The 15,778-nt window shown below is 43.9% G+C and overlaps 1 protein-coding gene across 1 annotated transcript; it reads right to left on the bottom strand.

Annotated features, from left to right (window-relative positions):
* Positions 1–2,403: 2,403 nt before the first annotated feature.
* On the bottom strand, positions 2,404–11,447 carry PRDX3 (peroxiredoxin 3). Its single transcript, XM_072740220.1, has 7 exons — positions 11,355–11,447; positions 9,428–9,563; positions 7,355–7,496; positions 6,441–6,576; positions 5,110–5,213; positions 3,529–3,694; positions 2,404–3,192 (listed from the first exon to the last, which is right to left on the bottom strand). The coding sequence occupies exons 1-7, from the start codon at positions 11,388–11,390 to the stop codon at positions 3,139–3,141; spliced, it is 774 nt and encodes a 257-aa protein (XP_072596321.1). The 5' UTR covers positions 11,391–11,447; the 3' UTR covers positions 2,404–3,138.
* Positions 11,448–15,778: the final 4,331 nt, after the last annotated feature.

The following is a 15,778-nucleotide window of genomic DNA, read 5'->3' on the forward strand; positions in this document are numbered from 1 at the left end:
CCGCCGCATCACAGCCCCACTGAGAAGAACCTGCGCCTTCCCGGAGGACGGGTGCACCAACCTCTTGGGACATCACCGTGGAAAATCTTCAGTTGCCCTTAAAGTCTAGTGTGCAGGGCACCGGGGAGAGTCTGACTGGTTACTTAAATTTCACAGTGAAATCTGAAAATGTAGCGCCCCTTATTTTTAAAAGGTTGAGAATTTTATTTTAAAGATTTTATTTATTTATTCGAGAAACACAGAGAGGCAGAGACACAGGCAGAGGGAGAAGCAAGCTCCGTGCTCACTCACGCCCTGGGCCGAAGGCAGCACTAAACCGCTGAGCCACCCGGGGTTGCCCAAGGTTGAGAATTTTTTTTTTTTTTTTTTAATTTACTTATGGTCACAGAGAGAGGGAGAGAGAGAGAGGCAGAGACATAGGCAGAGGGAGAAGCAGGCTCCATGCACCAGGAACCTGATATGGGATTCGATCCCGTGTCTCCAGGATCGCGCCCTGGGCCAAAGGCAGGCGCCAAACCGCTGCGCCACCCAGGGATCCCCAAGGTTGAGAATTTTATTTTTTTATTTTATTTTATTTTTTTTAAATACGCTTTTTTAAATTTTTTTTTTAAAATTTATTTATGATAGTCATACAGAGAGAGAGAGAGGCAGAGACACAGGCAGAGGGAGAAGCAGGCTCCATGCACTGGGAGCCCGACGTGGGATTCGATCCCGGGTCTCCAGGATCGCGCCCTGGGCCAAAGGCAGGCGCCAAACCGCTGCGCCACCCAGGGATCCCCCAAGGTTGAGAATTTTAAAGTCAACATCAGAGCATTAAACCAGGCCCAGCGCCCTTCTAAGTGTGGGGCCCTTCTCAGCCTGTGAAGGGGACATCAGGACTGCAGTGGGGCAGATCCAGTTCCTTCTTTGAATGCCAGATGGAGTAGGGGCTGGTTGTAGAGAAAAACTGCACCTCCCTCCTCCTGCTGCTGCCTCCCCTAGCCCCTGCCCTGCCCTAGTGTAGGTGGGGGTTATGTGTTTCTTGAATGTATGTTCCTCCATGTTTTTTGTTGTTGTTCCTGGATGTTTAAGTTCAGGGATCCTGGTGTGAGTCTTGGGTTGGGGACCCAGCACCACCAATTACTTAGTTGGATGGCCCTGGTCAAGTCAATATAAATGGGTCTATGTACTTATTTGTAAAATGAGAACAATAATTGTATCTACTTGAGGTTTTGTTGAGGATCAAATGAGGTAAAACATGTGAAAAGCCTAATATGACATGGGGTCCACTGGAAATGCTGTTTGGGCCTCTCACGTGGCCCACACGTGCGGGCCTATTCCATCCCTTGCCTTACCTTCCCCTCCAGGGACACAAAACCAGCTCCTGGTTTTCTTCAGGCCGACATAACTTTGCAACTTCTTTTGCTCAGTCCACCTGGCTCACTTCTGTATAGCCTCAAGAGTTCACCTCTCCTTCCAGGAAATTCTTCCCTGGGTAGGGTGTCCCTCCTCAGTGTTCCCCTTATGCCCCAGGAATGCATCTATTGTGCCATGGTATTTAGCACATCTGTATCATTCTGCTGGCTCTGCCCTCAAGTATATCACAAATCCAGCCAGCTTCTCTTCTCAGGACTGTTACGGTCTACTCTTAACAAAGGAGCCACAGTGATCCTCCTAGAACAAGTTGATGAGAGTCTCGTCAAAACCTTCCTTACACTTCCCATCTTAAAAGAGAATCCAAAGACCTTAGCTTGTTCAAATGGCACTCTGGCCTGTTACCAATCTCCTCCTTCACCACTGCACCACTCTACGCCTGCTCTTGCCTCAGGGTCTTTGCAGTTGCCAAACCCTATGCCTAACATTTTCTTACCCTCCTAACTCCCTTACTTTCTACATGTTTTATCTCACTTGATCCTCCTCAAAACCCTAAGGACAATTATTGCTTTCTTTTTACAGATGAGAAAACAGACCTGGATATTGACTCTATTAAGGTCTTTCTAACAACCCTATCCCGAACATCTCAATTCTCTGCTCTGGCCCCCTGCTCCAGTTATTTCCCTTCCAGACATTCTATGTATTTTTATTATATTTATTGGGTTTCCCCCTCAAGAACGTAACTCCATTGTTCACCCTTGGGCCTGCAAAATAGCACCTGGCATATGAGAGGCACTCAGGATTTCCTGAAATAACAAATACTTCAAAAAAAAAAAAAAAAAAAAAAAAAAGACACCAAAAACAAATAAATACTTCCATATCTCTCTTGCCTGAACCTGAGTTCTTCGGGTGTAGAGCTACATCTTACTCATCTTTGTGGGCCCTGCATTAAATGCTCCACACGTGTTAGGTGATATAATCAAAAGGAAAACTAGAGTAGAGTTCTGTAATATAAGCTGAACCAACAATTAATGGTATTGAACAAGCAAATATTTTAAAATATGTTTATTATGTACTTTACATTGAGCATTTCAGAAAAGAAAATAATTACAATGATTTCAGAATGCAATTCCTGGATTCAATAAATGTCCTCTATAATTATATCCAATCAATATCTAGAGTTGTATGTAGACCCTACGTTAGCTAACAAATAAGTAAAATAACTATGTTAATCTCAGGATGAGAGACACACATGATCACTTAAGTCACTCTGCCACCGTGTTTTTTTTAAAAACATGATTCACATTTGTTTCAAATACATATACAGCCATTGCAAGAGTTACATTAGACCACTGATGTTAACACCTTAAAACTATGTATGATCTTTGCTGCCTTAAAAAAAAATTTAGTTTATCGCAAAGAAATTCAACAAAGTTTTAGGACCTTTGATCACAACCTTCGGTGCTTGTTGTACTACTCTGGTGAACATAAAGGTTCAAGTAAGGCCAACAAAGAAGAATGTTTCCTCTTTCCCATGAAGACATAATGCAAGGACTAGGTGAACTAGCATCCTACAAACTAGCTAGCCATCAAGAGGTTACCAATTAAAGGATGTGAGTACATTTAAAAGCCTTGGCCAGTGTTACAAAAACAAAACATTTAGATTTACGAATATAAGCATAATTGTGTTTTATCTTCAATAAATAATCATTTTTGAAATGCTAAAGGTGAGTTCCAACTGCGCTCTTTCCTCATGTGAGAAGAGGTGGGGACACACGGGATGACCTACTGATTTACCTTCTCAAAGTATTCTTTGGAAGCAGTTGGATGTGGCTTGATCTGAAAATACAAAAACATTTAATCAGGTGGCTGACTTTATGATAAAAGCCTCAAAAGTGAATGGAAAACTCTGTTTTTAACCCAAAGTTCTTTAATTTTTTAAAGCATGGTCTGTTTCCTTTAAAATACATGGATGAAAGTTACATCAGCAGCCTGCCTAATCCTTGGTCCCAACCAAACCCCCACCCCTCAGCAGCCTCACCCATTTGCACACTATCTGCACCCTTGCTCCAAGGGTGGGCTCCTTTTGTAGGTACTCTAGGCCAGCAGCCCTGAGGGCAGTGATGACCTGGGACCCTCTGCTGAGGTCTCACTGCTTTTGGAAAAGAAACCTACTGTAGGAGAATCCGGGGTCCAGTTTGCTGGGCAGACTTCTCCATGGGTTTCCACAAACTGGAATGCCTTCACCAAGCGGAGGGTCTCTTCCACACTTCGGCCCACAGGGAGATCATTGACACTCAAATGCTTGATGACTCCATTGGGGTCAATGATGAAGAGACCTCTGCATCAGGATTTAGCCCCATTAGTACCTCAGCAGCACAACAACTACGAAGTCTATCTTCTACCTGCTTCTGTCTTTAATTCTCCTCAATAAAGCTTTAAACTTGAGCATATGCTTAAATATGGGGTTTTCACTGTTACACAAAAAGCTTATCACCTCTTACTATTACACAAAACGCTTATCATCATCTTACTGATGATGTGCCACACAAAGGTGTGAGTGGACCAGGCCAACATAGAAAAGAGCAGAATTTCACACAGAGAAGAGTCACAGAGAACAGACTTCTTTAACATATAAGTGATCTAGGTGTTCTTTGGGCTGCTGTATCAGATCTTGACAAGAAACCAGAGACATATGGGAGGAGACAGATGATTTTATCTATATTCAATAAATACTGACTAAATGAGTGAATTCTTTGGTAAATGGGGGAAAATCACTGGGGAAATCTTAGCAGAAAGAATTTACTGGCCTTAAGTCTAGGCAGAGCAGAAATCTAAAGGAAAACCCAAGACCTTTACTCTTTATCACTTGGCAGCAGTGTAACAAGACGACCTGCCCTGTGGTCTGTGTTCATCTTCTGTACAAGTGCTGGGGTTACCATGACATATGCAGATATGTTCAAACCACAGGTTTTTGTTTTTTTTTTTTTTTTTAAAGATTTTGTTTATTTATTCATAGAGCTACACACACACACAGGCAGAGGGAGAAGCAGGCTCCATGCAGGGAGCCCAACATGGGACTCGATCCCAGGTCTCCAGGATCACACCTGGGGCTGCAAGCGGCACTAAACTGCTGAGCCACCCAGGCTGCCCTAAACCACAGGTTTTAACAGTCTCTCTTAAAGGGGTGTGGCATTCCAAGTGTTAATCATGTAGGGAAAAAGCAAGCAAGAGAAAAGGCAAGGTGAAAAGGTACTTCTTTCTCCCTGGGCCTGGCTCTTGGAGGTCTAGGCTTTGAGGCTCAAAGGGTTCTGCCCCAAGCTCCTCAATCACGAGTGGAGCCACGCTGGAATGCATGGTATAGATGTAGATGCAGGGCTAGGATGGAGCAGGGCCCACACTCCAGAAAGCAAGCCTTATCTTACAAACCACTCAAGCCACCCTACACTCCCTTGTCAATCCTAATAGCAAGGGAAATAATGGCAAAATTAGCAAGACCCTACAGGGAAGGGGATCCTTGGAGGACAAAGCCAGGACTCCTCCTTCTTCCCTTGCCAACTTTGTCAAAGCCAGGCCTTAGTTTATTAAATGAAGACAATCTCCATGGAGTAAAAGAGGCTGAAGCTCCAACGTGGCTCCCAGAACTACAATTCCAGGTATAAGTCAAAAGGAAAGCAGGGCTCCATAAATTCTCTAAGAAGTGGGATGGTGCTTAGCATGAAATAGTTTAAGTTCATAAAAGAAACAAGATCTTACCTTAGAGCAATACCGGGGCCTTCTAACAGCACGCCATAGTCTCGAGAAATCTGTTTAGTCAGATCTGACAGGAGTGCAATGTTCATGTGGCCCAAACCGCCATTCTAACAAAAACGCGAACATGACTGGCTGTTACACAGTGCACTCGTTCTCACCGTTCTCAGCCACGTAATGTGATGTCTGAGGCCAACAAGAAAGGCGACAGGCAGCAGCAATGGAGAACCAAGAGCGGGCTGAGCACTGCTCTTAGCTCTTCTCTGTGAACTCACTCCCTCCCCATAACCACCCTGGAGCAGACACTACCATCACTGCCTTTTTATACACGAGGAAACTGAGGCACACAAAGGTTAAGCAACTTGTTCCAGGGAACAAAACAGGACAGAAGCAGGATTTAAACCCAGAGACCTTTCTTTTTCTAATTCTTGATGCATTCTTTTACTTGAAGGTTAGTTTCTATAGCAAAAAAATGGAAGAGTAATAAAAAGACTGAATAAGGGCACCTGAGTGGCTCAGTCGGTTAAGCATCTGCCTTCAACTCAGGTCATGATCTCAGGGGTCCTGGAACGGAGCCCCACATTGGGCTCCCCGGACAGCGGGGAGTCTGCTTCTCCCTCTCCCTTTGTGCTCTCTCTCTTGCTTTTCTCAAATAAATAAATATTTTATTTTATTTTTTAATTTTTTTAAATTTTTATTTATTATTTATGATAGTCACACAGAGAGAGAGAGAGAGAAGCAGAGACATAGGCAGAGGGAGAAGCATGCTCCATGCACCGGGAGCCCGACATGGGACTCGATCCCGGGTCTCCAGGATCGCGCCCTGGGCCAAAGGCAGGCGCTAAACCGCTGCGCCACCCAGGGATCCCTAAATAAATATTTAAAAAAAATAAATAAAAGACTGAATAATTTGGTATTGATAGTTCAGCAAAATGGCTAGAAATTTTGATTCCTCCAAGCATTTTTAGACAAGAAAAGTTATCACGCAGAAGAGTGAAATCAGAGAACCTAACCACCACCCCACAAGCCACGCAGAGTATGTGGGATCTACAAGGTACCCTTGAGAGAGGAGGCAATGAACCCCAGCTGGGCACCCCCCACAACCCTGTGTCCCAACCCTTTGTACCTTGGAAAACACACATGTAGTGGGCAGTAAATTTAGGCAATGCTAGGCAAGATATGGACAGAGTTTCATAGAACTTGCCAGAAGCTTCAAGCCCACAAATAGCCCATTTCAGCACTAGTTCATGCTTTAACAACTTCTAGGTTAGTCTTTCATGGGATCTTTTCAGTTTAGGGGATCCTAAGTGCAAAGGCAGGGCCACTGCACTTTATACCTTCCGTGGTGTGTTGATCCAGGCGAGATGGGTGAAGTGGGAATCCACTGACACTGCAACAACATCACAGTTCACGTCGTGAAATTCTTTGGCTTTGTCACTGAAAGCAACAATTTCTGTAGGACACACAAAGGTGCTAGAAAAAAAAAGGGCAGAAATTCCCATCAGAGAATTTAAAAACAAGGATTTAAAATTTAAACACAGGTAGTCTAAAAACTAGTTCAACTTGCTTAAAGGTGAAAAAGGCAAAAACAATTAACCACCCTCATTGTACTCACCTCTCTTAAGAATCATATTAAAAAATGGGGTCAGGCAGGGGAAAAGAGGCATATTCTAAGAATAAAGAAACAATTAAATAAAGTAGCTTTGTGAGAAAACCCATTTTATTATCTTTACCTTTCTCCTTTCCCTCCAGACCAGGGAAAACTTCCTTACAGCCTGGCTTACAGGAACCACCATTCGGGAGCACATAGAACAGAGCCGTATTAAAACCCTACCCCAGGGGGATCCCTGAGTGGCGCAGCGGCTTAGCGCCTGTCTTTGGCCCAGGGCGCGATCCTGGAGACCCGGGATCGAATCCCACATCGGGCTCCCGGTGCATGGAGCCTGCTTCTCCCTCTGGCTGTGTCTCTGCCTCTCTCTCTCTCTCTCTCTCTCTCTCTGTGTGTGACTATCATAAATAAATAAAATAAAATAAAAAAAAATAAAACCCTACCCCATTAACAAGAATGCCACCCCATCCTCTAAATTTATGAGATTAGCTGCAGATGCAAGCTGTACTCAGCAAGGCCACTAGTGATAAAAGGACCCGAAAGAACCCTTCCTTGACCAGGAGAGCAACCAGAGATAGGAAATGTCAGGGACCTTTGCTTGCTCTCAGAATGACATTACAGCACCACAGAAATCACACTTACAAGTCCAACGGATAGAAGAAAAGCACCAAATATCTCCCCTTAAAGTCATCAAGGGTTAGGTCTTTAAACTCTCCGTTGACAACGGCAGTGCCCTTAAAGTAGGGCGCGTGCTGGGTGACGGCAGGAGCGTGGTAGGAGGAACCTGAAGGAAGCCCACACATACACATAGTTCATCATCTGCTAAATCACACACTTATTTGACTTTATTCAACTCTCTCATGATAATTAATTAGTAGTATAAATCAATTAACTCTATATCTTAGGTAATTTGTCCCCCCTTCTGTATCTTAGTTCAACGCTATATCTTAGGTAATTTGTCCCCCCTTCTGTAGTTCTAGATCGTACCCAAATTCAATTCAAAAATACTATGGGTACTGAAAAGACTAAGATGATGATGTCAGAAAATGATAGGGATGGAATTAAGATAGAATGGAGGAGGACAGGAGCCTAGGGATAGATTCTAAATATGGTTCAGCTGTTGCCATACCCAGGAGGGACAGGGAAGAGGGAATAGGGCATGTGTGGGGAACAGCCCGTGGCAGTCTGATTAGAACACAGAGAGCAGGTGTGTTTGGAAGGAAGCGTAGGAGACAAAGCAAGAAAGGTTGAAGGCCACACTCTGAGGGCCCTTAAATATCAGGCTAGAGTTTGTTCTTAAAAGAGTCCTCACTGGAGATTTCCATGTAGGACATAGAAGGTAAATCAGCTGTTTTTAGGAAGCTAAGTCTGGCTGGGGAGGGTAAGGAGAGCAGGAGGGAGACTGTATTAGAAGGGGTTTCAGTGATCTTAATAAGATGTATGGATGGGAGCAGTGTGCCTGAGAAGGACAGGAGGGAAGGAAAGGATGCAAGAGATGTATTAGAACTGGAGGGGACTCACTTCCACCTGGGAACTTGGGACAAAATATCAAAATGTCTGGTCTTCAGAAACAGTGGGAGCTGCTGGTGTGGGGTTTGGGACAGAGAACAAGGAAAATTTTAAATGTGGGTCATCAAATCACTACTAGAAATTTTTTTTAAAGCTCCAGGGTTGTGGAACTGTGAAACTTTTCAGAACATTTCGCCCACAAACGAAGGCTTTGCTAAAGTGGTTCAGTAGGTTAAGCATCTGCCTTCGGCTCAGGTCATGGTCCCAGAGTCCTGGAACTGAGTCCTACATAGGGCTCCCTACTCAGTGAGGAGTCTGCTTCTCCCTCTCTGCCTGAAGCTCCCCCTACTTGTGTTTTCTTTCTGTCAAATAACTAAATCTTAAAAAAAAAAAGGGGGGGGGGGAGGTGTGGGACAAATCTAAAGGAGGTATTTTCAAGTACCACTCATTATCTGAGGCTGATCTTAGCAAAGCCCACATTCTAGAAAATGCAGTGTAAATCTCAAGAAATACCAGATAATGGAGGAATCCATGCTCTAACATGGCCAGGTCTGAATCTAAAAGCCTTGGTTCTAACAGGCTGTCGGCCACTGCCAATTATCTCATGTCCCCTCACACACAGGGTCCAGGAGGCATCTGAGTCCCCCCACTCCCCCAACCTATGTGTTCCTCAACACAGAACATAAAAACCTCTGGTGACCAACAAGGAAATGTGACACAAGAGCAGTGTGCCTCGGTAATTCTCAATCCTGACTGGACATTAGAATTATTCAGTGAACTTTTAGGATATACTAATAAAGGAATTAAAAGATATGAACTTCCAGTTACAGAAAGATGGACGGGGGGGTGGGGACAGACAGCACAATGAATAGTTAATAATACCATAGCAACTTTGTATGGTGACAGATGGCAACTAGATTTATCATGGTCATCACCACCTAACGTATATAAATCTTGAATCACTATGCTGTACATTTGAAACCCATATTATGTCAACTACATTCTGCTTAAAAAACCAAAAAACCAAAAAACCAAAATGATGTCCTGGTCTCACCTCAGATACTGACTTAATTTGTCAAGGGTGGGACTGGGGTAGTGCTATAGTTTCCAAAGCTCCCCAACCGAGTCTAATGTATACCCAGGCTTCAGAGCCCATGGTGCGAGATGATTCATACTGCCTGGGCCAAACCAAGGCATAATACTTACTGGTGCTAAAAGCGCATTTTGCTTGACCAGAACCAGACCACAATACATTGGTCAGGCATGTTCTTCTGGAAGCAGCAGGTCTAAGGGCTGCGGAGGCAGAGATGCCCCATGGAATAGCACTCACATGTCGGGCAATCTGGAAAGAGAAACACTTTATATTAGAAAGTAGCCTGAAGGCTGGCCCGGCTGAAAGAGCACCAGGCCATTGGGCCTCAGCAATCCTCGTTCCTGTGAACTAAACACCAAACCCCGTAACAGTGTAGAATGAATCTCAATGTTCTTTAACATTCCTATTCCTTTCTGCTTCCTTCTTTCTCAAGACTGCAAGAGGGGGTAGGGGAGATGCTGGTCAAAGGGTACAAAGTTGCAGCTATGTAGGATGAATTAGTCTAGAGATCTAATGTAGGGTAATGATGACTATACTTAATACTGTACTGAACACTGGGAATTTGCTAAGATTTTTTTTTTTTTAATTTACTTATTCATGAGAGAGACAGAGAGAGAGAGAAGCAGAGGGAGAAGCAGGCTCTATGCAGGGAGCCTGACATGGGACTCGATCCCCAGACTCCAGGATCAGGCCCTGGGCTGAACCCGGCGCTAAACCGCTGAGCCACCCGGGCTGCTCGGAATTTGCTAAGAGAGTAGATTTCAGGCACACTCCTCACTCATCAAGCACAAAAAACGGTAATTATGTGAAGAGATGCTGGTCTATAGTAATCATTTCATTATGTATATGTATACAAATCATCTTGTACATCTTAAATATACATAACTTTTATTTTAAAAATATATACATAATTCTTAAAAACCCTGCAAAGCAGAGGGGAATTATAAGACGATAAAGACTCCATGCTCTTAAGAACACCACAGAGGTTGAGAAAAAAAAAAAAAAAAAAAAGAACACCACAGAGGGGGATCCCTGGGTGGCGCAGTGGTTTGGCGCTTGCCTTTGGCCCAGGGCTCGATCCTGGAGACCCAGGATCGAATCCCACATGAGGCTCCCGGTGCATGGAGCCTGTTTCTCCCTCTGCCTATGTCTCTGCCTCTCTCTCTGTGACTATCATAAATAAATAAAAATTAAAAAAAATTAAAAAAAAAAAAACACCACAGAGGATTCAAAAACCAAGGGGACTTGGCCAGGCCCTGCGTATTTACGCCCTTTACCAGCATGACCTGCTAATAAGCATGTTCAATCATGTCAAGGTTTTCCCAGAAAAGACCAAGCCCCCCACAGAGAAGCAAACAAGTAGAGCAAAGTTCACACTCTGGGAAATTTTGAACAGGCCTCAAGGGGATTATTTTTTTTGCTCAACTATCGCGTCTAGCATGACTCAGGGAAGAAGAGCCTGGAGTTCAACCAAGCCAAGGAGAAGGGGGAGGGGGGCTACCAAAAGGGTACTAGGCTTTGCCGGGAGGAGGGGGACAGACCCAGGGGATGGGAGGAATGCTAAAGTGCAAAGTGCCTTTTGCACTTTCGCACTCTGTACTTCAGCACTTTGGTTTCCATCCACCATTTGGTAGATACTCGCTGCAACGCCCTGATGTTGGCATCACTCTACCTTAAGGCGAGGACACTAAACCGAGGTTCCGAAAAGGGAAGTCACGTGTCCAAGGTCATAGAGTAGCTACAGAACAGGGAACGGGGGCCAGGGCGCCTGCCTCCCGGGCGAGGTGCTCAGGTGCACGGAGGGCTGCGGACCCTCGACCCGGAGCGAGGAGGGACTGGAGGAGGGGACGGGAATGAGGCGGGGGACGGTTCTGCGCAGGCGCACTCCCTACGGCCGAGGCCTCCGGGGCCGTTACCCGCTGGCGCCCTCCAAGAAGGGCGAAAGGCCCCCCGGCCGCAGGGAGCAGGATCCTATGTGGGAAGCACGTTCTCGGAGCCACTGTTGTGTCTCCGCGCCTGTCCCCGCCGGCAGGCACTCACCGAAGCCCGGAGGAACCTTCCCACCGCGGCCGCCATCTTCAGTGCGCGCGGGATTCGCGGGACTGGCGGGCACGCAGAGGGGGCGGGGCTTGTGGGGGCGGACCCGGGGGTGGGGCCTCCGGCGGGGCGGGGCCAGGCCCGGGCGGGGGCGGGGCCTGCGCGGGGGGCGGGGCCAGGCCCGAGCGGCGGGGCGGGGCTGGAGTCTGGGCGGGAAAGATGAGTTCCCCACCTTTTGCTTGGACCTTCCTTGGGTCAACTCACCTGTCAAGTGCCTCAGCCCCAATTCCGAAGAGAAAATTCTAGGAGAAAATTCCCGTCGCGGCTTCTAAGTAACGGAATGCTTGGGAAAACAATACCTCACTTCTAAGTGTCGCCCCATCCTAAAAAGGACTAATCCAGGTGGGGAGCTTCTGCTTTATATGGCTAACCTGTGTGGATAACTGTTTCTACCCGTCCTGCAAATGGCCTTCTGGATTCTGCAGGAAACGGAATTAATTTTAATGCAACTTTTGTCCGTTAATGAGCCAAGTGGGCCATACACATCAAGTTTTTGGGTTCTGAAAACTTTTGGGATGCTGTCTGGACTTCCATTGGCCTCTCTTCCCAAAACTGGAAGAACTGGGATAAATTTAAATTCTATTTTCTGTCAATTAGAAAGCCAAGTGCTCAGTGGTGATCATGGTACTTTGAAGCAAGCTCATCAAACACAGATAAAAATCACACGTTGGCTTTTCGGTAAATGCAGATTCTAAGTAGGTATTTTCCGGACATCAGTCATTCCGCTACCAACATAGTTTCTTGAATCTCATATCATCTGCATATTATTTACTATTTTCTTTAAGTTGACTCAATTTTGAAAAACGTAAATGAATTTATTTGAAAGAATATGTTAAATAACTTAAATGGAAAACCTTATAACTTGCTATGAATAGAAAGTAATTAAAACAAACACATTAAAACAAAATGTTATTAAGTATCAAGTAGGTACAGTTGCCTGCTGAAAATCTGAGACTTTGTAAAAAGGGAAATGGAGAGATGGCTAGCAACATCCTGGTATCACATGGGGTTCTCTTTATGTAATACGAAGAATTTAAAGAGCATTAAAAGGGTAATAATTTTCTCACTTTGGGCCTTAACATTATTTATTTTGCTCCTCACATAAATCCTTGTATGCACCACTAGTACCGCAGTGGGTACCAGCCCCATGCTTTGGAATGGACTGCCTTAGAAGCTAGAGATGAGAATCTAAAACGATCTGACCATTTTGGAAAATTCCGTGTCAGTATTTAGTAAACTGAATATATGGCTCAAATAATTTCAGTCATAGGCTTATGCCCCAAAAATGTATGTATCAGTTTATCAAAAGACATAGGCTAGAAAGTTCATAGCAACACTATGATAATGACACAGAGATAAAATACACAAATGCCCATCAAAATCATAGAATGAATGAATAAATTATGATATTGAGAATGAATGCATGGCAGTGACATGCAACAAGATGGGAGAGTTTCACAGACACGATGTTGAGTGAAAGAAGCCAGACATGAGAAAGGAGACACAATATGGTTCCATTTATATGAAATTCAAGAACAGGAACAACTAATATATAGTGTTTGAAGTCAGAATGGTGTTGACCTTGAGAAAATGGGAATTGGGGGAGAGTAATGAGAAGACAAGAATGGGGAGCAAGTAATATTTTATCTTTTGACCTAGCTTAAAGTTAATAGTTGTATTTACTTTGTGAGCTTTCATGAAGCTGTACACTTATGATTTGGGCAGTTTTAAATGTCATACTCCAATTTTTAAAAAATATTTTATTTATTTATTCATGAGAAACAGAGAGAGGCAGAGAGAGAAGCAGGCTCCCCATGGGGATTCTGATGTGGAACTCAATCCCAGGACTCCGGGATCACGCCCTGAGCCAAAGGCAGATGCTAAACTGCTGAGCCACCCAGTCATCCCAATGTCACACTCCAATTAAAAGTTTATATATATATATATATATATATATATACATATATACACACACACATATGTATGTGTGTATATATATATATATATATACAGATATATATAAAAGAAGCAAGGGACTACAAATTTCTCAATCATTTCCCCTTAGTACCTGCCTTGTGTTTAGTGGGTGTTCATAACATGTTTGTGAACAGATGTTTGAAAAGGAAGGGAGATCATAACCTGAGAGCTCAAAATCATACTGTAGTGTGTAATGGAATATTATTCAGCCATAAAAAGGAATGAAGGTTTATACATATTGTAATATGTATGAACTGAAAGAAGCATTATGCTGACTAATAGAAACCAAATCCAAAAGGCCAAATGTTGTATGATTCCTTTCATATGAAATATGAAGAATAAGGAAATCCATATAAGGAGAAAGAAAATTGACAATTGCCAAGTGTGGGGAGGAGGAGGCAGAGGCACTGACTGCTTAATGAGTACAGGGTTTTCTTTTCAGAGTAATGAAAATGTTTTGGAACTACAGAGAAGTGGTGATTGCACAATGTTTTGAATGTCCTTCTTTTAAAATATTTTATTTATTTATTCATAGAAACACAGAGAGAGAATGAGAGGCAGAGATACAGGCGAGGGAGAAGCAGGCCCCATGCAGAGAGCCTGACGTGGGACTCGATCCAGGGTCTCCAGGATCACGCCCTGGGCTGCAGGTGGTGCTAAACTGCTGCGCCACTGGGGCTGCCCATGAATGTTCTTAATATCACAGGATGGTGCATTTTAAAATGGTTAATTTTATATCAGGTGAATGTTACCTCAAATTAAAAAAAAAAAAAGTAGGGATGCTATGGTCTAGCCCAGTGATTATTTGTAGACAAGAAAATGGAGACTCGGAGATGGAGAGATATTCCCAAAGTCATGTAGGTGGTTGGAAGCAGAGATGGGACTAGAACCCAGAACATCCTCATACCTGACCAGCAAGTATATGAGCTGGAAAAGGTGAGGGGGCAGGGAGACAGAGAAAAGGCAAGAGGTAGCTTTTCTCTTCCCATGTTCCTTAGACCCATAGCCCTTTGGTGTCCACCTCTCCTTTTCTCCTTTTCTCTAGCATTTTTAAAAAAGATTTTATGTATTTATTCATGTGAGACACACACAGAGAGAGGCAGAGACATAGGCAGAGGGAAAAGCAGGCCCCATGCAGGGAGCCTGACGTGGGACTCGATCCTGTGTCTCAAGGATCAGGCCCTGGGCCAAAAAGGCAGTGCTAAACCGCCGAGCCACCCGGGCTGCCCTTCTCTAGCATTTTGGAGGACACCTCTCTCTCCTATTTTATGCACATGTCCTTTAGTTTCCACACATAGGCAGTTTGGTTCATAACTACACTTAACTGTGATATAAATCACAGTGCAAACAAAACAACAGAACCAAGTGGAGTTCCCTCTCTTGGTTTTATTTTTTAATTTAATTTTATTTTTTATTTTTATTTTTTCCTCTCTTGGTTTTAGTTTTAAAATTTAGAAACTTGGGGCAGCCCAGGTGGCTCAGTGGTTTAGTACCGCCTTCCGCCCAGGGCCTGATCCTGGAGACCCGGGATCGAGTCCCACATCGGGCTCCCTGCATGGAGCCTGCTTCTCCCTCTGCCTGTGTCTTTGCCTCTCTCTCTCTCTCTCTCTCTCTGTGTCTCCCATGAATAAATAAAATTAAAATAATAATAATTTAAAAAATAAATAAAATTTAGAAACTTTAGTTAGTACTATTTCTTTGGATGGGACCTGCTTAGGCATAAAGGTGACACTACCTTCCATTTTGTCCATCCTCCTGATGCTGCCATTCAACCTAGAGTGTAGTTTCTGCATCCTCTATGCCCCAAGCTTATTTTAGCCTTTGGAATAATGCATTTTCTTTCCTATTTAGGTTCCAGGTAGAGCCTTCTGTGTTGGATGAATTTGTGTCAATTAGCAATGTGATTTTAATCAGTGAATAAGTATATATCAGTATTACTGAGTGGAATATACAGGCCCTGCTGCCAAGGAACTCCATGGGCATCCAGGAAACATTTAGTAAAGATTGTAAAAAACCCAAATCCAAGATCCATAATTTTAAGGGGCCTAAATGAGGCATAATGATTGAGAGCGAACAGCTGAGGTTCAAAAACCAGCTTCCTTGGGCAAGTTACTCCCTACCTGTTCTTTCATCTGTGAAATGGGAATGATATTAATACCTCCCCTAAGGGTCCTTGTGAGCAATAAGTGAGTTAAATTTTAAAGCATTTAACACAGTCAACAGGTACATAGTGAGTACTGTGTTTGTTATATTAAATGAAAGAGTCCAGGAAAAGAGCTATGAGAGTTTAGAGAAAGAACTCAAGAAGGGTCTCATAGAGAAAAAAGTCTTGTCAGAATAGATGGATTCCGTCCTCAAGGGAGGAATAGGGGAAGATGAAGGGAAAGATG

The sequence above is a fragment of the Vulpes vulpes genome, chromosome 15, assembly GCF_048418805.1.
Source record: "Vulpes vulpes isolate BD-2025 chromosome 15, VulVul3, whole genome shotgun sequence".
NCBI lineage: Eukaryota > Metazoa > Chordata > Mammalia > Carnivora > Canidae > Vulpes > Vulpes vulpes.